The following is a 21,876-nucleotide window of genomic DNA, read 5'->3' as shown; positions in this document are numbered from 1 at the left end:
TGTCAGAAAAAGCTGTTTATTCTGTGGGGGAAAAGATCGCTTAGAAAAATCAATGCTAACTGCAATATAGAGGGGAATAATATATAAAGTGAATGTGGCACGGATTTGTTTGAAAGATGAGTAGTCTTGAGTTATTGCAGATCAGATGTGATGCTCGTTCTCCTGCTCCTGGATGACCTTGAAGATAAGTCAAGGTTAATTGGGGGGAGGTGCTCAGCTGGGCGCAGTCCAAGATGAGCACTGCTCGTAAAGTCACAAAAAGCGGCCAACTTTAAGTCACAGACAATAGGATGATTAGGGATGCTTTCGAAGGTCTACCCAAAAAAAGACAAATTGTGTGTGTTCAACATGTGTTTAATTATTTTTTTTTTACAAGAAAAAAATACAAAACATTGTTAACTGAGGAAAATAAACAAAGACATACTATAAAATAACCCACAAAATGAACAAGAACATTCCAGACATGACCCACAAGTAACCATGGTCACCTTCTGTATCTCTCCTGCTCTCCTCGTCTTCTATCCTCATTTCCTTGTCTTCTCGTGTCATTTCCTCGTCTTCTCTCGTCGTCTCCTCCTTTTCTCTCTTCGTCGCCTCGTTTTCTCTCATCATCTCCTCGTCTTTGCCCCTCGTCTCCTCGTTTTCTCTCATCGTCTCCTCGTCTTCTTTCCTCGTCTCCTCGTCTTCTCTCCTCGTCTCCTCGTCTTCTCTCCTCGTCTCCTCGCTTCCTTTCCTGCTCTCCTCGGCTTCGCTCTTCACCTCCCCATCTTCTCTCCTCCTCTCGTCTTCTCTCAGCATCTCCTTTTCTTCTCTCGTCGTCTCCTCGTCTCCTCTCCTCCTTGACTGGCGCCCTCCTCTGGTCATACTTATCATAGGCGGCGTCCTCCTTCTCCTCTTTCACTTGGATGGCGGCAGGAGGAGAAGACGACGACGACGAAGAAGAAGGAGACGCTCTGCTCTTTTTCTTCTTTTTCTCCTTCTCTTTCTTTTTCTTCTTCTCTTTCTTATCTGCAGGAGGAGGAAGTAGCAATGATGAGGGTCACGCGACATCACACAAACATGCATAAACAGGAAACGAGCTCACCTTTCTTGCTCTTCTTCAGGGGGAGGACGTCTTCCTCAGCCGAGGACAGGGAATCTGGCGGCGCGTGATTGACAGAAGGAGCGCATCCTTCCTCCCTGAGGCGCCGGGTCACGTCGTCTATGTCCTCGTGGTCTTTGGGGGGGCGGTAGTCTCGGACATGGTCCACACGGATGGTGCGACCTTTGATCTGACACGGAAAAACAATGCGGGCTAGGCCGCTCATTGGTTTTCTATACATGTATATCCTATATATGTATATAAGAAACACGCTGTGAGCAACGCTGATTGACTGAGTTGAACGTCAGTTGATATTTTTTATTTATTTTTTTTATACATGGCGTTCCTCATCCACGCCATGAACTATCATCTTTTCCCACGACCATCAAACTATGGCCCTGCCTGAATGCTAACAGTGTTGTGTCACCTTAATGCCATTTAAGTTGTCCACCGCCAAGATGGTGCTCCTCTGGTCCTCGTAGCACAGGAAGCAGAAGCCTTTGGACTTGCCTGTCTTCTTGTCACGCACCAGGTTGATGTTGACGATCTCGCCGTACCTGACAGAACAAAAACGGTCAATGTGCGTTGCAGTGTAGCAGCTGGAAATAACATTACAAGACTGCACGTAACGTACTGTGAGAAGACGCAGATGACGTCGCCTTCGCTCAGCTCATACGGAAAACCCCCTGCAGGGAACAAGAAGGCCGTGAGACCTAGGTGCTGCTGACCTTCTTCTTCATCATCATCATCATGGTCTTCTTACCTATGAATACCCAGGCGCTGTCTTTGTACTCGCTGTGCCACGAAGCCTTTTCGTTGATCCCCAGGTTAGCTTCCCGCTCGTTCAGCTCGTTGATCAGCTTCACTTTGGTCAGCGGACTGAGAAATACAAACACCCAAAAATTTTATTTAACCCTCTGGGCTTCATGCAAGCCAATTGTATCCATCCTGCTTCGTTTTTTTTTTTTAATTAAACTTTACAAGTGCTGAACAACACAAATATATATTTTTTAATTATTATTATTATCTTATTAAAGTGAAAGGTGTCCCTCAGGGAGAAATTAAACTCCCACTCCGATGCATACACAGATTTAATAACAAGGTGTGAGAGATGATAGCAGTACTCGCCAACACATTATTTGATCATTTGTCCCGTCAGCTCATGTGTCATTTTTACCTTTAACAACAACGCTATTCATAGGTCGTCTTTGATCCACTTTATTCATAGTCACGTTAGCTCTTAGCACCGGCTCAGCGATGAATAAGGAATAACGGCGAATAATTTGACACGACAACTAAACAGTCCGCAGACACGAACCACGTAAAAAATCTATTCACATAATACAAATATAGATGACAATAAATCGTAAAAACTTACTTCATTGTAGAAGTGTGTGGGGTTCTCCGCGACGTTAAAATAAACGACTTCCGGGTAAAGGTCCGCGCCTGTGCTGCCACCTGCTGCTTGGAAGTCTTTACTGGCACGTACGTTCACATGTTGTATTTATTTATTATTTTTCCTCTTATAGACTCAAAGCAGTCCAAGGGCACGTGAATTAAAATATGCATGTATCAATATACAACTAATTTTTGAGATAATTTTATTTTAGTACTCACTCAGAAAATAAATAAACCAGGGAAAGATCCGCCTGCTCGCCAGGTGGCGTTATGCGGCGTGTCGACTTCCGCTAAGCGTTTTGTCAACAAACAACCACGAACAGCCATGCTACGTTTAGCATTCATTCTATCATTCAAGATCCACGACATTACTCGGTTTATAACCATTTAAAGTGTATAATTGCGTTCGTATTTGGTCGCTTTGTAATCGAATGTTGCTGGAGTAGTAATTAGACGTTTATAATGATACCAAATTAGCTTAGCCTCATTTATAACACAAACAAATCATGAAGTTATCTGCTATTGGCATGTAATGACCAATTGAGTTACTTTTTCGGAAAAGCTTGCCACCGGTAAGTGAAGCAGACATTGACGCACTGACGGACATAAATATCACATCTGTGCTCAAATGTTCATTTCTGCGTGTGTGTGTGTGTGTGGTGTATGTATGTATGTTTTGGCAGCATGATGATCTCGCAGGTCTTCATCTTGTCCTCCAAAGGCGACCGACTCGTCTACAAAGACTGTATCCCTCAGGGCAACAAACTGCATTTATCAGCCCCTGAGAATTAGACTGGCCTAACTCCATTTCGGTCATATTACCGGGGAGTGATTTAAAGGTTTATGGCAGCCAAAAAAAATAATAAAATCTGGGGGCTTTATATGGTAGGAAAAGTACAGAGTGCGATTAAGGTAAAGGAGATATGTCAAAATTGAAGTAATCCTTGATTTAGATCTGTATTCATCCGAAACATATGCCTCTTTCTGATTCATTTCTGAACTTGGAGAATGAAAATGGCAAAAATCGAGTTGACCCACTCCAGTTCTTAGTGTCTCATATTATGGAAAATTGACTTTTAAATGTTTGTATAGTGGTACCTTGATTTATGAGTTTAATCCGTCCCGTGACCAAGCTCGTAACACAATTTACTTGTACATGTATATGGCGTCATATTAATAATCCTCCATGCAATGTTGTCAACTTGACCACGCCGCCATCCCTCAGTCCGAGGAGAAATTGGAAGTGAAGCTGTCACCCTTTTTTATGACAAAGTGACGGCGCTGAGTGGAGACCAGCCTCCCGTTGTCATGGTAACCTGCAGTGCGTGCGAGCTGTGCTTGTGTGTGTGCGACAGAGGTGGGGGACTAGAGTCACATGACTCAACACGAGTTTAGGACTTGGGACTGGGAGGCCAATAACCGATATCTGGAGCTGATATTGATTTGCAAAGAGACGTCTTTGGTTTCAAATTGTAACAAAAAGGACAGGGAGCTCCTAGGCTTAGCAGCATGTTAAATGAAAACTCAAATAAATAGCTCACCAAAGTTGTTGTGCAGTCAATAAAGAGTTCCAAAATTTTAAATAAAAAGTGCAGGGAATTCCCAGGGTCAGCGGCATCTCCTAAAGTTAACTGAAAAAAAAAAGGTTCCCAGAAGTTAACTCAGTTTTAAATTGATCTCTTATCGGCTGTCTGTTTTTTGTTTTCTTTTATGCGTCAAAATGCAGTCTATTGGCCCAGCTTAATCGGTCTATCCCTACTTGCTTGGCAAAATCTGATGAGAGGCTTTACTTGCCTGTTTAATGTGCGTGTGTGTGTGCGCGTGTCCGAATGCGTGCACTTGTGTGTCCACAGACCCACAAATCCATCCACTTTGTGCACGTGTGGCAGGGAGGACTGTACCTGGTCGCCACGACCACTGCAGCAGACTCCTCCCCCTTCGCCATCATCGAATTCCTCAACAGGTACGGTGAGTCGCCATGGTAACAAGCGAAGCGTGTCCGCAGGAAGTGAAGGTGCGCGTGCGTTGGCAGGTTGGCGGCGCTCATCAAGGATTACTGTGGCGCGCTGACGGAGAAGACGGTGCAGATGAACTTTGCGCTCATCTACGAACTTCTTGATGAGATGCTGGTGAGTCATGAGTGTGTGTGTGTGTGTGTGTATATTTACATAGACACATATACACATCTCTATTAATTGGTATACATACTGGCGACATCTGTATCTATATACGGTAGGTATTCTCATGTTTATATACTTATATGTATATATAGTGTATGTACACTAATATTTAGTTCAAACAAACACATCTTTGTAAAGCAAACTGGCATCTGGGCTCGGTGCAGGATTACGGTTACGTGCAGTCCACGTCATGTGACGTCCTGAAGAACTTCATCCAGACGGAGGCGATCTCGTCGCGACCTTTCAGCCTCTTCGACCTCGCCAACGTGGGACTGGTGCGTGGGCGCCGCCGCTAGCACGTACGTCAACGTCGGCGCCCGCTTGACCCGCCTCACCTCCTAGTTGTCCTTGTCTCGCCGCAGTTTGGAGCAGACACGCAACAGAGCAAAGTGGCGCCCAGTTCTGCCGCCACCAGGCCTTTGCAGGTACTGCGACACACTACGTCCTTTTTACCAGAAAACTTGTTTTCAAACTGATTTTATTTTATGGCCGTATTGCCCAGCCCTACTTCTGTGTTTGTGTTTTCAGGGAGGGAAGAGTGAAATCTTTGTGGATGTCATCGAGAGGATGTCCGTGGTCATGGGTGCCAACGTGAGTATGATTGACAGCGCAGTGGAGGCTGGGCCTGTGCGTGTGCGCCGACCATGTGCGCTCTGTGCAGGGCGTATTGATGAAAGCGGAGGTGGAAGGCGAGGTCAAGGTCAAGTGCTTCCTGCCCAGCTGCTCAGGTGAGTGGTGTGAGAGATAACGGTTGACCCTCACTTACCAGAGAGCTTGTCAAAAACATGATTGGTGATCTGAAACTGACACAATGACAAAAACTTGTTTGGGTGTACGCCGCCACATATACCATTGATTTTATTTATTTACTTTTTTATTTCCTTAAAAACATCTATATGAATCCACCCAAGCAAGGAGTGTAACATTTATTCCCTACGTCGAAGTATCTATTTATATTCCTACGATCCAATTAGATCGAGCGCTGTTGTATTTGTAGGTTTGAAGAGCAGGTTTGTTCACTTGTTTAGCTCTCTCTATTTTTAAAAGCTTTTCCTTGTTGAAACCTCAAGGTGCTTCGTTTCTACCCATCAGTATTTGACTGTTTACAACAGGGCTTCTCAAACCTTTTGGGTGCAGGGACCCCTTACAGTGGTGACATTTTTACAAGGACCCCCTCATAATTCTAACACCAATTAAACATCCCTTTATGAGGGGAAGAAATGGCCAAACCAGTGAAATCATAGCTAAAACAATATATATAACATAAAGTTTCTGTTTTCCCCTATGTTTTATTGCAAAGCAATACAAGTGCAAAATCTTTATATTTAATGACCTTTATTAATTGCACCTGTTTCCCTCACAAGAAACAGGAATATAGGAAATTTCACCTGCACTCTAGTAGCCAGGTATTTATTTCAGTCACAGTGGTTGAATTTTTGGCTAAACAGTTACTGAATCGACTTCAAGCCACTGAATCGTTTTGTATCGTATTGTGTGAACCAAATGAAATGAACCAATATCGTTATTGAATCGACTCGGCAACCACGAATCGTGACACAAAACAAACCAATCGATGTTAAAAAGAATCGTTACACCCCTACATCCTGGGCATTTTCTCACAGGTATAGAGAATAAGTTTGCTATTGGTGGTCTGCCAATCGGCGATTGTTGAATGTAATTGGTTGGGCTTGAGTTAATTGTACTTGTCGTATTGTCCACCGGGGGCCGTTAACGCCACGCTGCTCTGCTGCAGAGATTCGCATCGGCCTCAACGAGGACTTCAGCATCGGTGGCTCACAGCTCAGAGGTCAGGATGCTGGCCGCCCTTCAAAATAAAAGCGTTTGAGCGTAGCACAGAGGAAGCCCGCTGACAGCATTTCCTCGACCAGGTTACGGGGCGGCGGTTCGCGTGGACGAGTGCAGCTTCCACCCGGCTGTCCGACTGGACGACTTTGACGCTCACCGCATCCTGCGACTCAGCCCAAGCCAGGGGGAGGTAAGGCCCCGCCCACACTTGCATGTGATCTGTCGCTTGTGAATGATGAGGGCGGTTCGCTAACACATTGACCTCTGACCCCCTCTGAAGCAAAGCATCATGCTGTACCGATTGGCCGACCATCTGCCCTTGGCCCCGCCCTTCCGACTCTTTCCTGCTATTGAGAAGGACAACGCAGGAAGGTAACCAACTAACTAGTAGTATTTGTCTTCATTTACTTTAAGTCACTCAAAGTCACTCCAGCTAGCTCTTAATTAAGTCTAAATATCTGAAGTAACTCTAAGTCTCTGGTACGTATGCAGCCATTGAGGTGGAATTAATGTCACATCTACCCCGTCATGTGACCGAGTCCGGACGTATATGCAGGGAATCTGGAAACCTGTGGTTAGCAGACTCCTTGTGTGTGTCGCGGTTGTTGACATGAGACTTCAAACAACATTTGAGCAAATTCAGGTCCAAACTATAACTAATGTAAGTAAGTCACTAACTCCTAATTCAATCTGAATAGTTTATGTAGCTCTAAATAACTACATCAGTCTCAGCAATTATTAAACTCCAAATAATGCCGCCCTCTGGTGTCAGTATGTAGACAGACAGGAAGTAGAAGAGGTTAGGCGGTGACTTCCTGTTGTTTTAGTTTTCTCACGTGACGTTTTTGCCTCGCAGGCTGCTGATGTTCTTCAAGCTACGCTGCGACCTGCCGCCTAAAAGGTCACTTCCTGTCACACACAAACGCACGCACGCATGCACACACACACACCATGCACAGACAGATACACAAACATAACACAAATTAACGCACAAACATGCACACACACGCACGAATATACAAACATGTACACTAATGCACACGCACTACTCACTCACACATACACAAATGTGCACACACACACACACATATGTCACGGCACATACACGCATAGACACACACATGAACCAACTTATACACGAATACACACATACACAAACTTACACGCACAAATGCAAACATACACACTTATACATTAACACAGACACACACACACAGAAAGAAACACACGAGCACACAAACACACACACATTCAGACACACTCAGAAATTACACACACACACTCACGTGCACACTAATACTGGCTAAGACAGACAAAGGCGCACACACACACAGTCCTAGGTTGTCGTTGAGATGACATGATTGCGGTGTGTGCGTGCAGCACGGCGGTCAACGTGAGCGCCAGCATCCGCGTCCCCAAAGGTTGCGTCAGGTAAGGAAATTTGTTACAATTTGAATGAGTTACATTTGAATGGCCATTTATCAGATTGACAGCTTCTTTGTTTACCGACGAGTGAAAAGAGCGTCATGCGCACGCTATGTCACTAGTTAGCGATATCACTAAATACGCATTGTCTCCATGGTAACCGGAACGCTAACCTAGGGCTGGGCAATGTGGCTTTCAAATAAAATCTCTGATTTATTTTTTTTCCCACAAAAATCTGAATTCCCATTATGATAGATTTTTCCAGTTTTGTTTTTTTGAAAAAAAATAATCGACAGATTAATCTATTAAAATAATCCTTATTTGCTACCCTAAAATCGATTAATTGCCCAGCCCATTTAGTGCTAATTATTTGAAGTTTGTATGGTCCAAAACCATGAGAAGATATTCCGCTTCAGTTTTGCATTTTTTTTTTCCACTTCCTGCCTGATCATGCCAGTTCCTGTCAGTTTGTCGCAGGAGCTCAGCAGTCCGGATCAGAGCGCCGAGCTGCAGCCACAAAATCGAGTCGTCGTCTGGAACGTTCCGCGCTTCCCCGGGGGAACGCAACTCTCCGCTGTCTTTAAGGTACACAAAATTTGGACTCCGAATGAGCTTCAGTTGGGTGAAGTGAAAAAAAAAATGGAGCAGTTAAAGTGCTGTGATGCCCTCGCCTGTGGGCAAAGAGAGCCACAACGCCAAAACCTTGGGTAATAGGAAAGTAGTTACTGGTGTTAAGGACGTAGAGTGGACCCTCGCGTAATCACAGTTGGTTATTTGCAAATTCACCTATTTGAGGATGTTTTATTATTTAATTTTTTTACCTATCCCCGTTATTCGCAGAAACCATTTGATGTTGTTTTTGTTTTCCCCAATCTGTTGCTCATTTGCGTTTTTTCTACTTCTACTTTGTATGTTATGTGTATGGTTCATGTTTGTTGTTGTTGTTTCCCTCAGCTGGACGTTCCCGCCCTAACCTCCGCATCCATGATGGAGGTGGGTCCGGTGGGTTTGACCTTTGAGCTGCCTAAGGTCACGGCCAGCGGCCTCCATGTACGCTTCCTGCGCCTGGCGCCCATGCAGCATCGCGGACCCGCCCAGCGCTGGGTGCGCTACGTCACGCACTCTGATTCGTACGCCATCCGCATTTGAGGCAACGGTGCCCCTGCAGGCAGCAGAAAGAACTGCTTTTATTTGATGTGCCCTCAAAGCCATGAACAAAGATTGATTTTTTTATTTAATTACATTATATATACATATTGTATCGACCTGTATGTGACTTTTTAATAAAGTACTTTGCAGTACAGTACACAGCACTAGATACTACAATAAACTATTCATTACACTACTACGTACAACACTATACTGCGCAATACAAAACTGTATACTACACCATACTACTAAATCCAATCCAAACTGTAACCTGAGTCTAAGCTCACTAGTGGGTTCTAAAAGGCTGCCGAAGGTCGCAAATAGGTTCTAGAAGCTCAGTAATGGGTCTAGAAGGTTGTAGTAGGTGACTAGAGGATTTTTAGAAACTCACTATACGGTTTTGGATTGCTGAACAAGGTGACTAAAGTTCGGGCGAGGGTCTTCTAGAAGGTGCTGGTAGGTTCTAGAAGACTAGAAGGTGACTAGTACGTTGTAGAAATCCCTTGGGGATCTTGATAAGGCTGTAGAAGGTAACTAGAGGGTTCTAGAAACTCACAAGGTTTTTCGAGGTGTCTACGAGGTTCTAGAAATTACTCGTCTAGTCTAGATGACGCTGGTGTCGAGGGTTCTTGGGGAAGAGGGGTGGAACGGATTTATTGCATTTCAATTCATTTCAATGAGGAAAGACGATTTGGGATAGGAACGTGATCATGGAACGATTGAAACTCGTTTCTCGAGGCACCCCTGTATTTAACTCCACTGTGCATATGACTACGGTACACTCCGCCACACGCAAACTCGTCGTGTTGACGTCGTGCGCGTGCGTGCGTCGCGTTTGGCGCAACGTGATCCTCTGCAGCCGCGGCGCGCACACGTACGAGCGCGCGCGCACAACAGCAGCCCTGGCGTGCGCGCACGCACACAGCAGCAACCTTTGCGGAAGTGGCAACAGCAGCAGCCGAGGCGGTGCTACATAAAATTAGCATACCCGCTTAGCGGTTCGCCGAGGGGGATGGAAGGCTGAGACGCGGCCCGCTGAGATAGAAGAAAATAAATTTCTCTCGAGCCAAACGACGCAAGCGAGTACGGGCTCGTCTCTTTCGGTCCTTCTTGACGTCCGCCAGCCGCGGACATGGGCGACAAGGCGGGGACGAGGTAAGCTTCGGGCTCGTTAGCATCACGCACTTTGCTAACGCGAGCCGAGCGTTTTCGTCGAGCCGCCGCGTTGACTTGTGTTATTTGAGCATTTGTTGATTTTTAAAATAGTGATTTTTCGTTTCTTTTTTTGTGGTGGTGGTTTTTGCGCGGGGCTCGCTGTGCCGCTGGACAGCAGCAGGGTGGGGTTAGCTAGCGGGCTAGCTGCTAGCCCCAGCTGCGTCTCCGCAACACTTTTGATAACAAATCTAATTTTTTTCGTCGTTTTCTTGGATTTTTGATCAAATCTCGTAATTAAGATAGAACGTTGCAGAAGTGTTTAATAGAAATACACTGCGTGCTTTTTTTAACGCGCCGTCGTTGTCCTCCACGGCGCATAATTTGAAGCAAATTCCCAAATCTCAAATAATGCGAAATGGAAATTAATTTGACGTTTGCTTGCATTTTCACGTTGACAAATGAGCCATCTGATGGGAATATATGCTGCAAAATGTTCATTCTGGTGTGCAGGTTGAGAGGGATTGTTATTTTCTTAAAACGTAACGTTGCAGGAATCCCCGGTGGCGTGTTTCCTCTTAATGTTTGACTTTAAATCTCATTGGAATAAATTCACCTGCTACACCCGCTATGTCAGCATAGGGTGCGTGCGCGTGCATGTGCGACAGGTGAATCGTTGCACGTCGTGCTGAAAATCCTTTTAAAACTTAAAAGCATTCATGATTTCAAGTAAACATGAAAACTATGGAATAGAAGAGCTAGATAAGCAAAAAATCTGAACTGCGTGTTGTACACTTCTGCTTTGACACCCTGCTACTTCCTGTTTGGTGTGAGAAAGGAAATGATTGGTCGACGTGACAACTGATGCATTGGCCCTGCTGCCTAACAAATCCCCAAAAGTCGAAAAGTGCCTTCCTGTTATATTAAAAAAAAACAACTTCCTGTTAGCTAACAGGAAGAAGTCAGCAGAGTGACATCTCAACTTGCGTTGCTGGTTCCTCTTCCTGTGGCAACACTTCCTGTCAAATGACCACACACTGATTAGTCGTCGTCTTCTGTTTTCTTCTAGAGTGTTCAAGAAGTCCAGTCCAAACTGTAAGGTGAGTCCAAACTCACTCGAGGGTTCTCGAAGGTGACTCGTAGGTTCTAAAAGTTCACTGAATAGTCTAGGAGGCTGTAGTAGGTTCTAGAAGCCCACTAGAGTACAGGTTTATATCTTTTAGGTGACTGGTAGGGTCTTGAAGCTCACTAGAGTTTTCTAGAAGGTGAGTAGTAGGTACTACAAACTAGTGTTCTCTGAGATGCAAAGAAGGTTCTAAATCCCAACTAAGAGACGAGTAGGTTCTAGATGCTCACCCCAGGGTTCTCAGAGGTAAATGGCTAAATAGAAGGTTGTGGAAGACTCGAATGTGACTAAAGGTTGCACAAAGTTGTAGGTGACTAGATCCTGAAGGTTCTACAAGGGAAGTAGAAAGTGAATTGAATCTTCTAGAAAGCCAGTAGGTGTTTGGTTACTAGTCGTTCTAAACGCTCACTCGAGAGTTGTAGAATGTAAGTCACTAGAAGTTTCTAGAAGCTCTGTAGTTGACTAGGAGATTGAAGATTGTAGGTGACTGGAAAGTGTTTAGGTTCTAGAAGGTGATGACAAGGTCAGTCGAAGGTGACTCGAAACATCGGCGAAAGGTTCTGGAATGTTACGTAAGGTTGTGATGCAAGTGCGGCTTGGTGCGTACAGGTGACGGTCTACCTGGGCAAGAGGGACTTTGTGGACCACCTCGACCACGTGGATCCAGTTGGTGAGTCACGTGACCCTCGTCACATGACCAGCGTCACACTCTGGTCTAGCGCCACAATTGCCGCCATTTGTGTCTCCCTGTGGACAGACGGTGTCATCCTGGTGGACCCCGAATACCTGAAGGACAGGAAAGGTAGGACGTCAATTTCTTCTCCCTCATCTTCACGGTTTCACGGCGGTTCTTCTTCTTCCTGTGCGTAGTCTTCGTCACGCTGACGTGTGCGTTCCGTTATGGCCGCGAGGACTTGGACGTGTTGGGTCTGTCCTTCCGCAAGGACTTGTACATCTCCACCTTCCAGGTAGCCGCCACGCCCCCACCCTTCAGGACCGCCGCCGTGCTCACGCGATATCACTTCCTGTTGCAGGCCTTCCCGCCCGTCCCCGAGGAGCGCAAAGCCAACAGTCGACTGCAGGAGCGGCTCCTCAAAAAGTTGGGGCAGCACGCGCACCCTTTCTACTTCACTGTGAGTACACACACACGTACACGCTCACATTCACGAGTGGTTGTCTTGGTGATATGATGGCGTCAATAGCTAGCTGTGACGTGTGTGTGTGTGTGTGTGTAGGAGTCACTAGATTTTGTGTGTGTGTCACTGTTTGTTTGTAGGAGTCACTAAAGTGTGTTGCATGCACGCATGTAGGAGTCCCTGTGTGTGAGTGAAGGGCTCACTAAATTGCGTGTGACTTTGTGAAAGTGTGTGAAACTCACAAAAGTGTAAGAGAGTTTGTGAGTGTGTGAGAAGGCAATCACTAAAGTAAGTGTGTGTTTGTGTGTTTGTTTTGTAGATCCCTCAGAACCTTCCATGTTCTGTCACGCTGCAGCCGGGACCTGAAGACACAGGAAAGGTAAGCTAGAAAAGGCTGAAGTTCATTTGACAAGATCACAAGGCCAACTTGGTGACATCACAAGTGTGCGAGGCATTGGTCGCTTTATGGGAATGGATAGAAAAGGGAAATTAATAATCACTAAATTGATTGTGTTGTCAAATATTACTTGCAACTGTGGTGACAGTTGAGTCAACAGCACGTCAGCTGGTCACAGGCAGTACTGCGCTACCGCTTTTCTTCCTTCTTCTAAGACCCTATCAATTGTTAATTAATTCCTCCCAAATGATGCGTGAACTCAAACTGGTATGGCATGTGTGTACGCAGGCGTGCGGTGTGGACTTTGAGATCCGAGCCTTCTGTGCCAAAAACATGGAGGAGAAGATCCACAAGCGGTGACAACTCCACTCACTCACTGTCTTATTCTCTCACTCGTCTCTCAGTCACTGTCACTCACTTCTGAACTCAAGCTCCTTCATTCCTCACTGGCACATGACCTCACTTCAGTCACTCTCTCTGTCCCTCACTCCTCATTCTCTCCCTCTGGTTCACTTGCTCTCTGACTGCTTCTGTCACTCTCTCACTCCCGCATACAGTACCTCACTCACTCTTTTCTAACTCTTCACTGGATAAACTTTCTCCCATCCATTCTTGGTGACATCACAAGTGGGCCATGCTGCGGTCACCATCCACCTTGGTGATGGCTCCTTTTCAGGCTGTTGCACTGCCATGAATATCTGTGTAACTGCTCGAGGCTAGGCTAATTGACGCCTCCGCCTATTCCTCTTTTTTATTTTTTTTTAACAAACTTTGTGGAGATCTGGGTGAAGCGACACTGCGTACATGTGCAAAAACCATGCACAGCAAGTCCAAATGGCCTTGGCTATAAGCAAAGGCGAAACATCGTGAAATAATTTTTATATGCGGCCTGGCAGCTTTGCAGTTCTGGTCAGAATAAAGTAGCATGTTATTCTTTGATTCGTGGTGACTCCGATCTGAAAATTCGGATTGTTTTTGTTTTAAATTTTTTGGCCGACTCGAATGCCAATTCACCGCCAATTTGTGCGTAGCACATTAATGTACTTTTAAACTTATAGGTCCCTGTTCTCAGGTGACATGCACATTAACATCCTATTTAATTTCCGGTTTCCGACGGTATTGTATATGGCTGCTTATTATTTTCTCTCCCGACACTTATTTGCCTGCTTTTTTGCTGTTCAAGGTTGGTTCCTCTCCACTCCTAATGTGATTCCAGCCAGACCTTTATGACAAGTGTCCCGTATCAACCAATCACTTATTTCTGTGATTTGTGACTACATGCCAGGGGAGTTTAGCAATTGGCATGGCTGCTTCATCTTTCTCCTCGTCCTTCCTTCGTGATAACAATACTTGTCAGAAGTGTAGCTTATTCGCTGCCGTGGTGGTGATTAAGTGACTTATAAATATTGTAATGCATTGAACACCCGACACGAAGCAAACTTTCGCTTCTGCGGCTCCGCGTCGTGTTCAGCCACGTTAGCTAGCCAGCTGTAGCTCGTCGGTAGCTGGGGCGGAGCAAAATAGCGTGCGCCAAACATTCCCCCATAATATCCAAATAGCGCAAAGGAGTAAGGTTGGGCGACTCTTCAATATTTATGCGTTGTTTTTTTTGTTGTTTTTTTTTTTTTTTTCTTTACAATATAGTGTACACAACCGCGCACTGGCCAAGGTTTTTGCTTGCGTCATCACAACATCCTGTTTTGGTGACAAAAGTTTTTCGGCCAAAGACCAAAAATGCACTTTTGGGACATTTTCAATGCATCCCCAATGCTCAAAGTTGGTTCCTCTCCACTCTAATGCGGTTCCAGCCAGACCTTTATGACAAGTGTCCCGTATCACCCAATCACTTATTTCTGTGATTCGTGACTACATCCCGGGAGAGTTTAGCAATTGGCATGGCTGCATCATCTTTCTCCTCATCCTTCCTTCGTGATAACAATACTTGTCAGAAGTGTAGCTTATTCGCCGCCATGGAGGTGATTATAAAGTGATTTATAAATATTGTAATACATTGAACACCCGACGCGAAGCAAACTTTCGCCTCTGCGGCTCCGCGTCGTGTTCAGCCGCGTTAGCTAGCCAGCTGTAGCTGGGGCGGAGCAAAATATCGTGCGCCAAACATTCTCCCGTATAATCCGAATAGCGCAAAGGAGTAAGGTTGGGCGACTCTTCAATATAAATGCTTTTTTTTTTTTTTTTTTTTTCCTTTACAATATAGTGTACATAACCGCGCACTGGCCAAGGTTTTTGCTTGCGTCATCACAACATCCTGTTTCGTCTGTTTTGTGTAGGTGACAAAAGCTTTTCGGCCAAAGACCAAAAATGCACTTTTGGGACATTTTCAATGCATCCCCAATACATTTCCTCACTGTTCTTTAATTAAGTCACTCACTCTTTAATTTACTAACGCTTTCTCATTTACTTACTCTCTCACTCCCTCATTTACTCTCTGACTCTTCTCTAACGCACTCATTTCTGACTCTCATTCACTCACTCTCTTTCCCTCAGTCCTCACTGACTCGCTCCGTCACCCACCACTCATTCCTCTCTCACTAAACTGACTCACCTCTCACTCTGTGTGCGTGCACAGGAATTCTGTGCGCCTGGTGATCCGCAAGGTGCAGTACGCTCCGGAGAAAGCCGGGCCTCAGCCCATGGTGGAGACCACTCGTAGCTTCCTGATGTCGGACAGGTCGCTGCACTTAGAGGCATCGCTGGACAAGGAGGTACATGTGCACAAGCCAGGTGGAGTAGCGCATGTGAATTGATGTTTGTGTTTGTTTTATGTCAGCTGTACTACCACGGCGAGCCCATCAGCGTCAACGTGCACGTGACCAACAACTCCACCAAGACTGTCAAGAGGGTCAAGATTTCAGGTCAGTCTCTGCACCACGTTTTTTTTTTTTTTTTTTTTGATTAAGCATGGTACAGAAAATGGATGGATGAAATTTACATGAGAACAGTGTGTGAGAGAGCTGGACTAATCTGTCTCCCCCCCCCCCCACCACCCCAATTAACTGATGAACTGGATTTAAAAACTAATTTCAATGTTCATCCCTTTCTTCAAAAACAGGAGATTATTTCAAATTAACAGTGCAGGAAATGCATAAACATACATTATGATTGGTTTGGTTTGTAACATGTCAGAAAATAGGAAAACATGGTGGTAATTGTTTTCCAAAGTGAAAGCATATATTTGGAAATGTCTTATTTTGATTAAACACAAATAAACAGTCTACGTTCATGGAGGACTACGAAAATCTGAAAATATTTACTGTTGAGAGCCTGCAATTCTGAGGATTTGGACAATTTTAAGTTTAAAAAAAAAAAGTTTCTAAAAGATTAATCGATGATAGAAATTGTGGATTAATTTGGTAATCAATTAGTTGCTGATTAGTCAATTAATTGTTGCACCTCTGCTTTCTTGACACCAATTCCTATTTACCCTGTACTTTGGTATGTTGTGGCATTTAACCAACCCAAGCTTGTTTGGTATTAGACGAAGGAAATCTCAGAGGGAATAAAAGCAAAACTTACATTTAATGCACGTCATTTGCTTTTCTATAAGCGAAATGGGGGGGAAAATAGATAAAAACTGAAAATCTCCAGCCGTATTGTCGGGCCCTACCTTGACCGTGTGTGTGTGTGTGTGTGTGTGTGTGTGTATGTGTCCTTTTCACTGCAGTACGTCAGTACGCCGACATTTGTTTGTTCAGCACGGCGCAGTACAAATGTCCCGTGGCGCAGCTGGAGGCCGAGTAAGTACGTGTGTGTGTGTGTGTGTGCGTGTGGAAAATAGCACATAAAATGTAAGCGTCTTTGAGTACAGTGTTAGACTGAGGAGTTTTCCCAGTTACGAGCAGTTGCTTGGGTGGTTAGTTTTGAGCATAAGTTTGAGGGTGAAGTGAAAGAAAATAGAGCAGTTAAGGTACTGTGATGCCCTCACACGTGGGCAAGGAGCGCCACAGTCGCTGTTTATTGAGAGGGACACGCAGTCAAACACACATACAAAAGGAACACTCGCAAGGCCACAACTCGTGCACAGATGCTCACACGCAGACTAACCGGCCAATCTGATTCCAGCTCCTGAGGTCACTCGCTAGGCTACGCCTCTTAAAGGCACACATCCAACATATGAATGGTGCGTACGGAACAAATTAAACTCTTAAGTGAAAGTACCACTGTATTAAGTAAAGAGCTATCCAAATTTGATTTATGTACCGGGGAGCTTTGATTGACAGGCGTGCTTGATGTGCGTGGCAGTGACCAGGTGTCGTCAAGCTCCACCTTCTGCAAAGTGTACACGCTGACGCCCACCCTAGACAAGAACCGCGAGAAGCGAGGCCTTGCGCTGGATGGGAAGCTCAAACACGAAGACACCAACCTGGCTTCCTCCACCATGTAACGTGCACGCCCGCGCACGAAGGTGCATGTGTCACGTGATGCTGATGTGTGTGTGTGTGTGTGTGTGTGTTTCAGCGTCAAGGACATGACCAACAAGGAGGTGCTGGGCATCCTGGTGTCCTACAGGGTCAAAGTCAAGCTGGTGGTCTCACGCGGAGGGTAGCGTATCTGTGTGTGTGTGTGTGTGTGTTAGTGTGTGTCAAGTCACTAAAGTGTGTGTATACGTATTTGTGTGGAGTCACAAAAGTTTGTGTGTGTGTGTATGGAGTCACTAAAGTGTCTGTATATGCTTGTGTGTGTGTGTGTGTGTGTGTGTGGTGAAGGAGTCACTAAAGTATGTGTGTGGAGACTTGAGTGCAAGTCACTGAAGTTTGTGTGTTACGTGAAGTCCCTAAAATGTGTCTTGTGAAAAGTCACTGAGGTACATGTGTGTTGTGCATCTGTGAAGCATGGAGTGGCTAAAGTGTGTGAGTGTGATCATCCCTCCTATTTTTATGTGTCCCTCCTGACTCCTCCTCGTTTGCCACAGAGACGTGTCCGTGGAGCTGCCGTTCATCCTCATGCACCCCAAACCGGCCGAGCTACCCGCGTCCCGCCCACAGTCAGGTGAGTGCGCAGGACCACTCCGTGCCAACTGGCGCCTCACGTACTAACCTGTGTTTTTTATGTGTGCGCGCACGTCAGCCGTGCCAGACTCGGACCCGCCCATCGACACTAACCTGATCGAGTTCGACACCAAGTGAGTATCTCCTCGTTGAAATCACGTGTGTGCGTGTACGGTAGCAATAAAGTTTTAATGGTGCCTCGTGGCGGTCTTCTCAGCAGCGTCTCCCAGGATGACGACTTCGTCTTCGAGGACTTCGCCCGCCTGCGCCTCAAAGGCGTGGTGGACGACAAAGACGAGGACTGCTAGGACCGAGCTGCCCACGTGCCACCCGCTCGCCTCAACACACACACGCACACGCACGTTACATTCCCAGGCAGAGGGACGGATGCTGCCAAATTTGGGCATGGCCTCGGTGTTCCTTCGCGCCACCGCCGCCATCTTCTCCGCGTTTTGTTTGATTGAAGGATCTTCATACTGGCTTCTTATTAATGACATTGCATTCTTTGTATACAACAGTCAAGTGAGGTTTTAATTGATATTGCACGTTTTAAGTTTACCTAAACAGTTTTGGCAAACAACCGTGGTTGACAGTAAAGTTTAATTTTCATTGAATCAATGACGGTCAATTGAAACCTTTCTTTACTCTCAACTAGGGATGTAACAATATTCATGATATTGCCAAATTAAAAGTGCCTCTATCGTGGTGGTCTTGTCTCTGTATAAAATAATGAGGTGTCGTGCTTCAAATTTTGTTTTGGCCCACATATACGCAGCCACTCTCCATAGCCAGACTGCTACAGTGCTGTGCTTCCTCGTTATGAATATAAACACACCCAATTGGACATGTAATTTATGTGCCCATGTCGCAAAAAAATACATTGATTGGCTGACTGGCCCACGTGACTGACAGGCTGTGTTGGAAGGCTACTGCATAGCAACTAAGCTGTTCTGAGCGTCGCAAAATATCCACATTCAAAATTAAAACATCATGCACAGGCTACTTAGAAAAATAAATCATCCTACAATATCACTAAACGGAAGAAAAGAAAATAAGGATTCCAATGCCTTAAAGCGTGTTCCTGCATTTATGACTTGAATGTTTAGACTCAAGCAAAGAAATCACTGTTAGTCGGCAGTATCAAATTTCTAATGTTATAGATAGACATAAAAAACAAAGACGGTAAATACTGTTGAATTAGTGAAGAAACCATTTCTAAATGGACCGTTATTGAGAGCACTAGCATGATTATTGCTGCAGCAGTAATACTGTTTTGGAGATACAGGATACGAATGTAAACATTAGATGGACGGGGATAGAAGTGCACATTGTTTTACAGGTGTCTTTTTTCACAAAAACCTGTGGGAAAACACCTGTACTGTGAACAATCCTGCAGCAACGTGAGTTTTAGTGCAATGCCATGAGTAATAAATATCGTACCGCGGGATTAATAGTGATAAAACAGTATCGTGAGACATGGATATCGTTACATCCCTACCGTTAACTACTGTTGTTTACCAAAATTTGTTTTAATCGACATTAAATTTTTCGGTAGTTTGAAATTATAAGGTAAATTAAAACATGACCCAAAACGTCCTTTGCTGTCAACTATCGTTGTTTGCCGAGAATCTTAATTTAAATGAAAGCCTTTGTCAACTACAGTTGTTTGGTGAAAAATACCATTGGCCAAAACCGGTTTTAATTTACTTTACATTTTTCTGCAAACTGGTAGTTTACAGAAAACTGTAATGTAAATACCTGACTCAAAACATGAGGTAAATGAAAACCTCTTTGCTGTCAACTTACATTGCTGGCCGAAAAATGTAAGGTAAAATAAAACCTGTTTTGGCAAACAAAGGTAGTTGGCAGCAAAAAAATAAATGGTTGATTTAAAACATTTTTGCTGTCAACTACTGCCAAAACAGGTTTTAATTTTCCTTGTTTTCTAGCCAAAAACTTTGTAAGTTAAAAGCTGTCTACGCAAACAGTGGTAGATCACAGCACAGAGGTTTTAATTGGTTTACCTTGTTCTGCTAAAAACTAAGAGTTTTTTTATTTGCTGTCAACTACTATTGTATGCCAAAACCCGTTTTTAATTTACCTTACTTTTTTTTTAGGGGGGGGGGGGAAACAATGGTAGTTTGCCAAAAAAGTGTAAGATAAATTAGAACCTCACCTGAAAAGAAAGGTAAACTAAAACCTTTCCTTGCTGACAACTACTGTTCTTTACCCAAAAATGTAAGGTAAATTAAAACCGGAAAAAAAAGAAAACAGAAGTTTTACAGAAAACTACCATTGACAGCAAAGAAATTAAAGGTAAATTAAAATCCTTTTATTTGTTGTCAACCACCATTGGTTTTAATTTGTTTGTGCAAACAACGCTAGTTGACAGAAAAGGCCAATTAAGTAAGTTAAGTTTCTGAAACGGGTTTTAAATTTACCTTACATTTTTTGGCAATTATATTTTTTTTACATTTCTTTGCTGTCAACTACAGTTTTCCGAACCGTTTCGGCAAACTGTGGTAGTTAATAGCAAAGAAATTCTTTGCCTTACATTATTTTTGTCAACTGCTATTTGATGAAAAATGTAAGGTAAATTAATACCTTCCTTTGCTGTCAATGGTAGTTTGCCAAAACAGGTTTTAATGTACCAGTCATGTTTTGTCAAACTACCTTTGACTGGATTGAAAGATATTAGTTTACCTTATATTTTTCAGCAAAATGTGGTTGACCTTTTCATGTAAGGTAATTAAAACCTTTTGTTTGCTGTGGTCTACAAAGAAGCTTCCCACTATCTGTTGAAGGATGTTAAGAGAGTTAGTGGAGCAAAAAGGAAGAAGCTACACGCAAACATCTGTTGCTTTGATTTTGAAATCCTTTTGAATGTTTAGCGTTTTTTTTCTCCCTGTGGCGATGATGCCGTCTTGTACAGAATTGTTGATTTTCAAAAGGTGTCATTTGCAACATTCCCATGCCACTTTGCCCCCTTCCAGTTTGAGTGGCTGGCGGCGTTCCCCACCTCACTTCCTGTCTCAGACTCATTTTCATTTAAGAGAAATTAAAAGTATATAAAATATATTCTTTTATTTTGAAAGGTTAAAGTGCCATGATCCCGTTTCGCCAGTAAGGTGTGTTTCCTGTGGCATCAGATACATCATGGGGGGGGGGGGAGACGACGACGACGACGACGCCGCCGCCGCCGCCACACTTCAGCTTAGTTTTTTTGCGTCGTTTGCTTTTGAGCTTTTGGCTCCGTGCAGTGGTTGGCCACGCCCCGAAGGGAAAGACGCGGAGTATGTTCTTTGCAGTGCCGTGATTGGTCGTTTTAGTCGTGCATGTGGGCTTACTTTTTTGTGGCGCGTGTGATGCGTGTCAAAATGTGTGCGCTAACTTTTGCCACAAACAGGAAGTGACTTTTAATGCTTTGTCATAATCATTCACATTGTTTCTTTTTTTATTTGAAATTGTTTTTAGGATTAAAGGTGAAAAAAAAAAAACACTGGTGCAGTCATTTTGTCATCGCTGTGACAAGAGTTTGAAAAAGTCTGTGGGTGTAGTTTGCATGTGTTTGAAGGGCGTTGTCAAGGAATTGCGAGCGTGTCGGTGTCCTGGTGTGTGTATGTGTGAGGGTGTATGTTGTGTGTGCGTCACAAGGCATCGTAGTCGTCGTCGTCCTGGTGTTTCCTCTTCAGCGACTCTCCACCGCCGGTGCTCTGAGCTGCCATGGTGGTGGTAATGAGGATGTTCTTGGAGCCAATCAGAGACGGGTTGATGAGCACGCTGGAGCCGGTGGGCGTGGTCAACGGGGCTAAGAATACGGTTGACAGTTGATTTAATTGTCTATAACACTTATTCCCACCACTGTGCCGTGAGTCTGCTGATTCATACGTTTGCCCACTTACCACTTTTGGTGCCACTGCTCTGCAATGGAGGCGGGATCTGCACGGCAAACCTCTGACCTGTCAGCGACACCGACGGTCCCACCTTGGTGCCGCCCATTGACTGAACAGACGAGTT

The 21,876-nt window shown here is 44.6% G+C and overlaps 4 protein-coding genes across 8 annotated transcripts in view; 2 read left to right on the top strand and 2 right to left on the bottom strand.

The window, feature by feature from the left end:
• Positions 1 to 333: 333 nt before the first annotated feature.
• Positions 334 to 2,524, bottom strand: rbmx2 (RNA binding motif protein X-linked 2). The gene is made up of 6 exons (XM_061702670.1): positions 2,460 to 2,524; positions 1,845 to 1,960; positions 1,716 to 1,767; positions 1,509 to 1,638; positions 1,085 to 1,271; positions 334 to 1,008 (listed from the first exon to the last, which is right to left on the bottom strand). The coding sequence occupies exons 1-6, from the start codon at positions 2,462 to 2,464 to the stop codon at positions 485 to 487; spliced, it is 1,014 nt and encodes a 337-aa protein (XP_061558654.1). The 5' UTR covers positions 2,465 to 2,524; the 3' UTR covers positions 334 to 484.
• A 256-nt stretch (positions 2,525 to 2,780) lies between these two features.
• Positions 2,781 to 9,203, top strand: ap4m1 (adaptor related protein complex 4 subunit mu 1). Of its 4 annotated transcripts, XM_061702314.1 has the most exons (16): positions 2,781 to 3,051; positions 3,163 to 3,224; positions 3,705 to 3,790; positions 4,333 to 4,442; positions 4,512 to 4,608; positions 4,824 to 4,934; positions 5,022 to 5,084; positions 5,188 to 5,250; positions 5,321 to 5,387; positions 6,413 to 6,466; positions 6,549 to 6,655; positions 6,746 to 6,837; positions 7,322 to 7,366; positions 7,846 to 7,896; positions 8,358 to 8,475; positions 8,845 to 9,203. In XM_061702314.1, the coding sequence occupies exons 2-16, from the start codon at positions 3,164 to 3,166 to the stop codon at positions 9,037 to 9,039; spliced, it is 1,320 nt and encodes a 439-aa protein (XP_061558298.1). In that variant the 5' UTR covers positions 2,781 to 3,051; position 3,163; the 3' UTR covers positions 9,040 to 9,203. The 4 variants fall into 4 exon arrangements, with proteins under 4 accessions (XP_061558298.1, XP_061558300.1, XP_061558297.1 ...); XM_061702316.1 differs by lacking the exon at positions 2,781 to 3,051 and having other exon boundaries at positions 3,066 to 3,224; positions 8,348 to 8,475; positions 8,845 to 8,934; XM_061702313.1 differs by lacking the exon at positions 2,781 to 3,051 and having other exon boundaries at positions 3,069 to 3,224.
• A 746-nt stretch (positions 9,204 to 9,949) lies between these two features.
• On the top strand, positions 9,950 to 20,935 carry LOC133415668 (arrestin red cell). The gene is made up of 16 exons (XM_061701899.1): positions 9,950 to 10,194; positions 11,261 to 11,291; positions 11,927 to 11,987; positions 12,075 to 12,119; positions 12,188 to 12,285; positions 12,352 to 12,450; positions 12,773 to 12,832; positions 13,139 to 13,206; positions 15,441 to 15,576; positions 15,642 to 15,726; positions 16,536 to 16,608; positions 17,114 to 17,251; positions 17,330 to 17,413; positions 17,784 to 17,860; positions 17,939 to 17,993; positions 18,077 to 20,935. Exons 1-16 carry the CDS (start codon positions 10,172 to 10,174, stop codon positions 18,165 to 18,167), a joined length of 1,224 nt encoding a protein of 407 aa, XP_061557883.1. The 5' UTR covers positions 9,950 to 10,171; the 3' UTR covers positions 18,168 to 20,935.
• Positions 20,936 to 20,974: 39 nt separating this feature from the next.
• taf9 (TAF9 RNA polymerase II, TATA box binding protein (TBP)-associated factor) overlaps positions 20,975 to 21,876 on the bottom strand; it is a 2,936-nt gene continuing 2,034 nt past the window's right edge. For both annotated transcript variants that reach the window (XM_061701900.1, XM_061701901.1), the window contains exons 5-6: positions 21,762 to 21,876; positions 20,975 to 21,667 (exon numbers count right to left, since the gene is read on the bottom strand). The exon at positions 21,762 to 21,876 is cut by the window's right edge and continues 2 nt beyond it. In XM_061701900.1, the coding sequence (XP_061557884.1) occupies positions 21,507 to 21,667; positions 21,762 to 21,876 (276 nt within the window). In that variant the 3' untranslated portion in view covers positions 20,975 to 21,506. The remainder of the gene's footprint in view (positions 21,668 to 21,761) is intronic.

This window comes from Phycodurus eques, chromosome 17, assembly GCF_024500275.1.
Source record: "Phycodurus eques isolate BA_2022a chromosome 17, UOR_Pequ_1.1, whole genome shotgun sequence".
Classification (NCBI taxonomy): domain Eukaryota; kingdom Metazoa; phylum Chordata; class Actinopteri; order Syngnathiformes; family Syngnathidae; genus Phycodurus; species Phycodurus eques.
The sequence above is the reverse complement of the archived record's forward strand: the minus strand, read 5'-3'. Positions and strand labels throughout refer to the sequence as shown.

What these genes read in the sequence shown, in the direction of transcription:
- rbmx2 (XM_061702670.1), bottom strand. An exon ending in ACAACTTAAATGGCATTAAG is followed by an intron (nt 1,272 to 1,508) that starts GTGACACAACAC and finishes TTTCCGTGTCAG; the next exon opens with ATCAAAGGTCGCACCATCCG. An exon ending in CCTGAAGAAGAGCAAGAAAG is followed by an intron (nt 1,009 to 1,084) that starts GTGAGCTCGTTT and finishes CTCCTCCTGCAG; the next exon opens with ATAAGAAAGAGAAGAAGAAA.
- ap4m1 (XM_061702313.1), top strand. Translation starts at nt 3,143, where the DNA reads ATGTATGTATGTTTTGGCAGCATGATGATCTCGCAGGTCTTCATCTTG. An exon ending in AACTTCTTGATGAGATGCTG is followed by an intron (nt 4,609 to 4,823) that starts GTGAGTCATGAG and finishes GGCTCGGTGCAG; the next exon opens with GATTACGGTTACGTGCAGTC. An exon ending in ACCTCGCCAACGTGGGACTG is followed by an intron (nt 4,935 to 5,021) that starts GTGCGTGGGCGC and finishes GTCTCGCCGCAG; the next exon opens with TTTGGAGCAGACACGCAACA.
- LOC133415668 (XM_061701899.1), top strand. Translation starts at nt 10,172, where the DNA reads ATGGGCGACAAGGCGGGGACGAG. An exon ending in GACCTGAAGACACAGGAAAG is followed by an intron (nt 12,833 to 13,138) that starts GTAAGCTAGAAA and finishes GTGTGTACGCAG; the next exon opens with GCGTGCGGTGTGGACTTTGA. An exon ending in CAAGAGGGTCAAGATTTCAG is followed by an intron (nt 15,727 to 16,535) that starts GTCAGTCTCTGC and finishes TTTTCACTGCAG; the next exon opens with TACGTCAGTACGCCGACATT.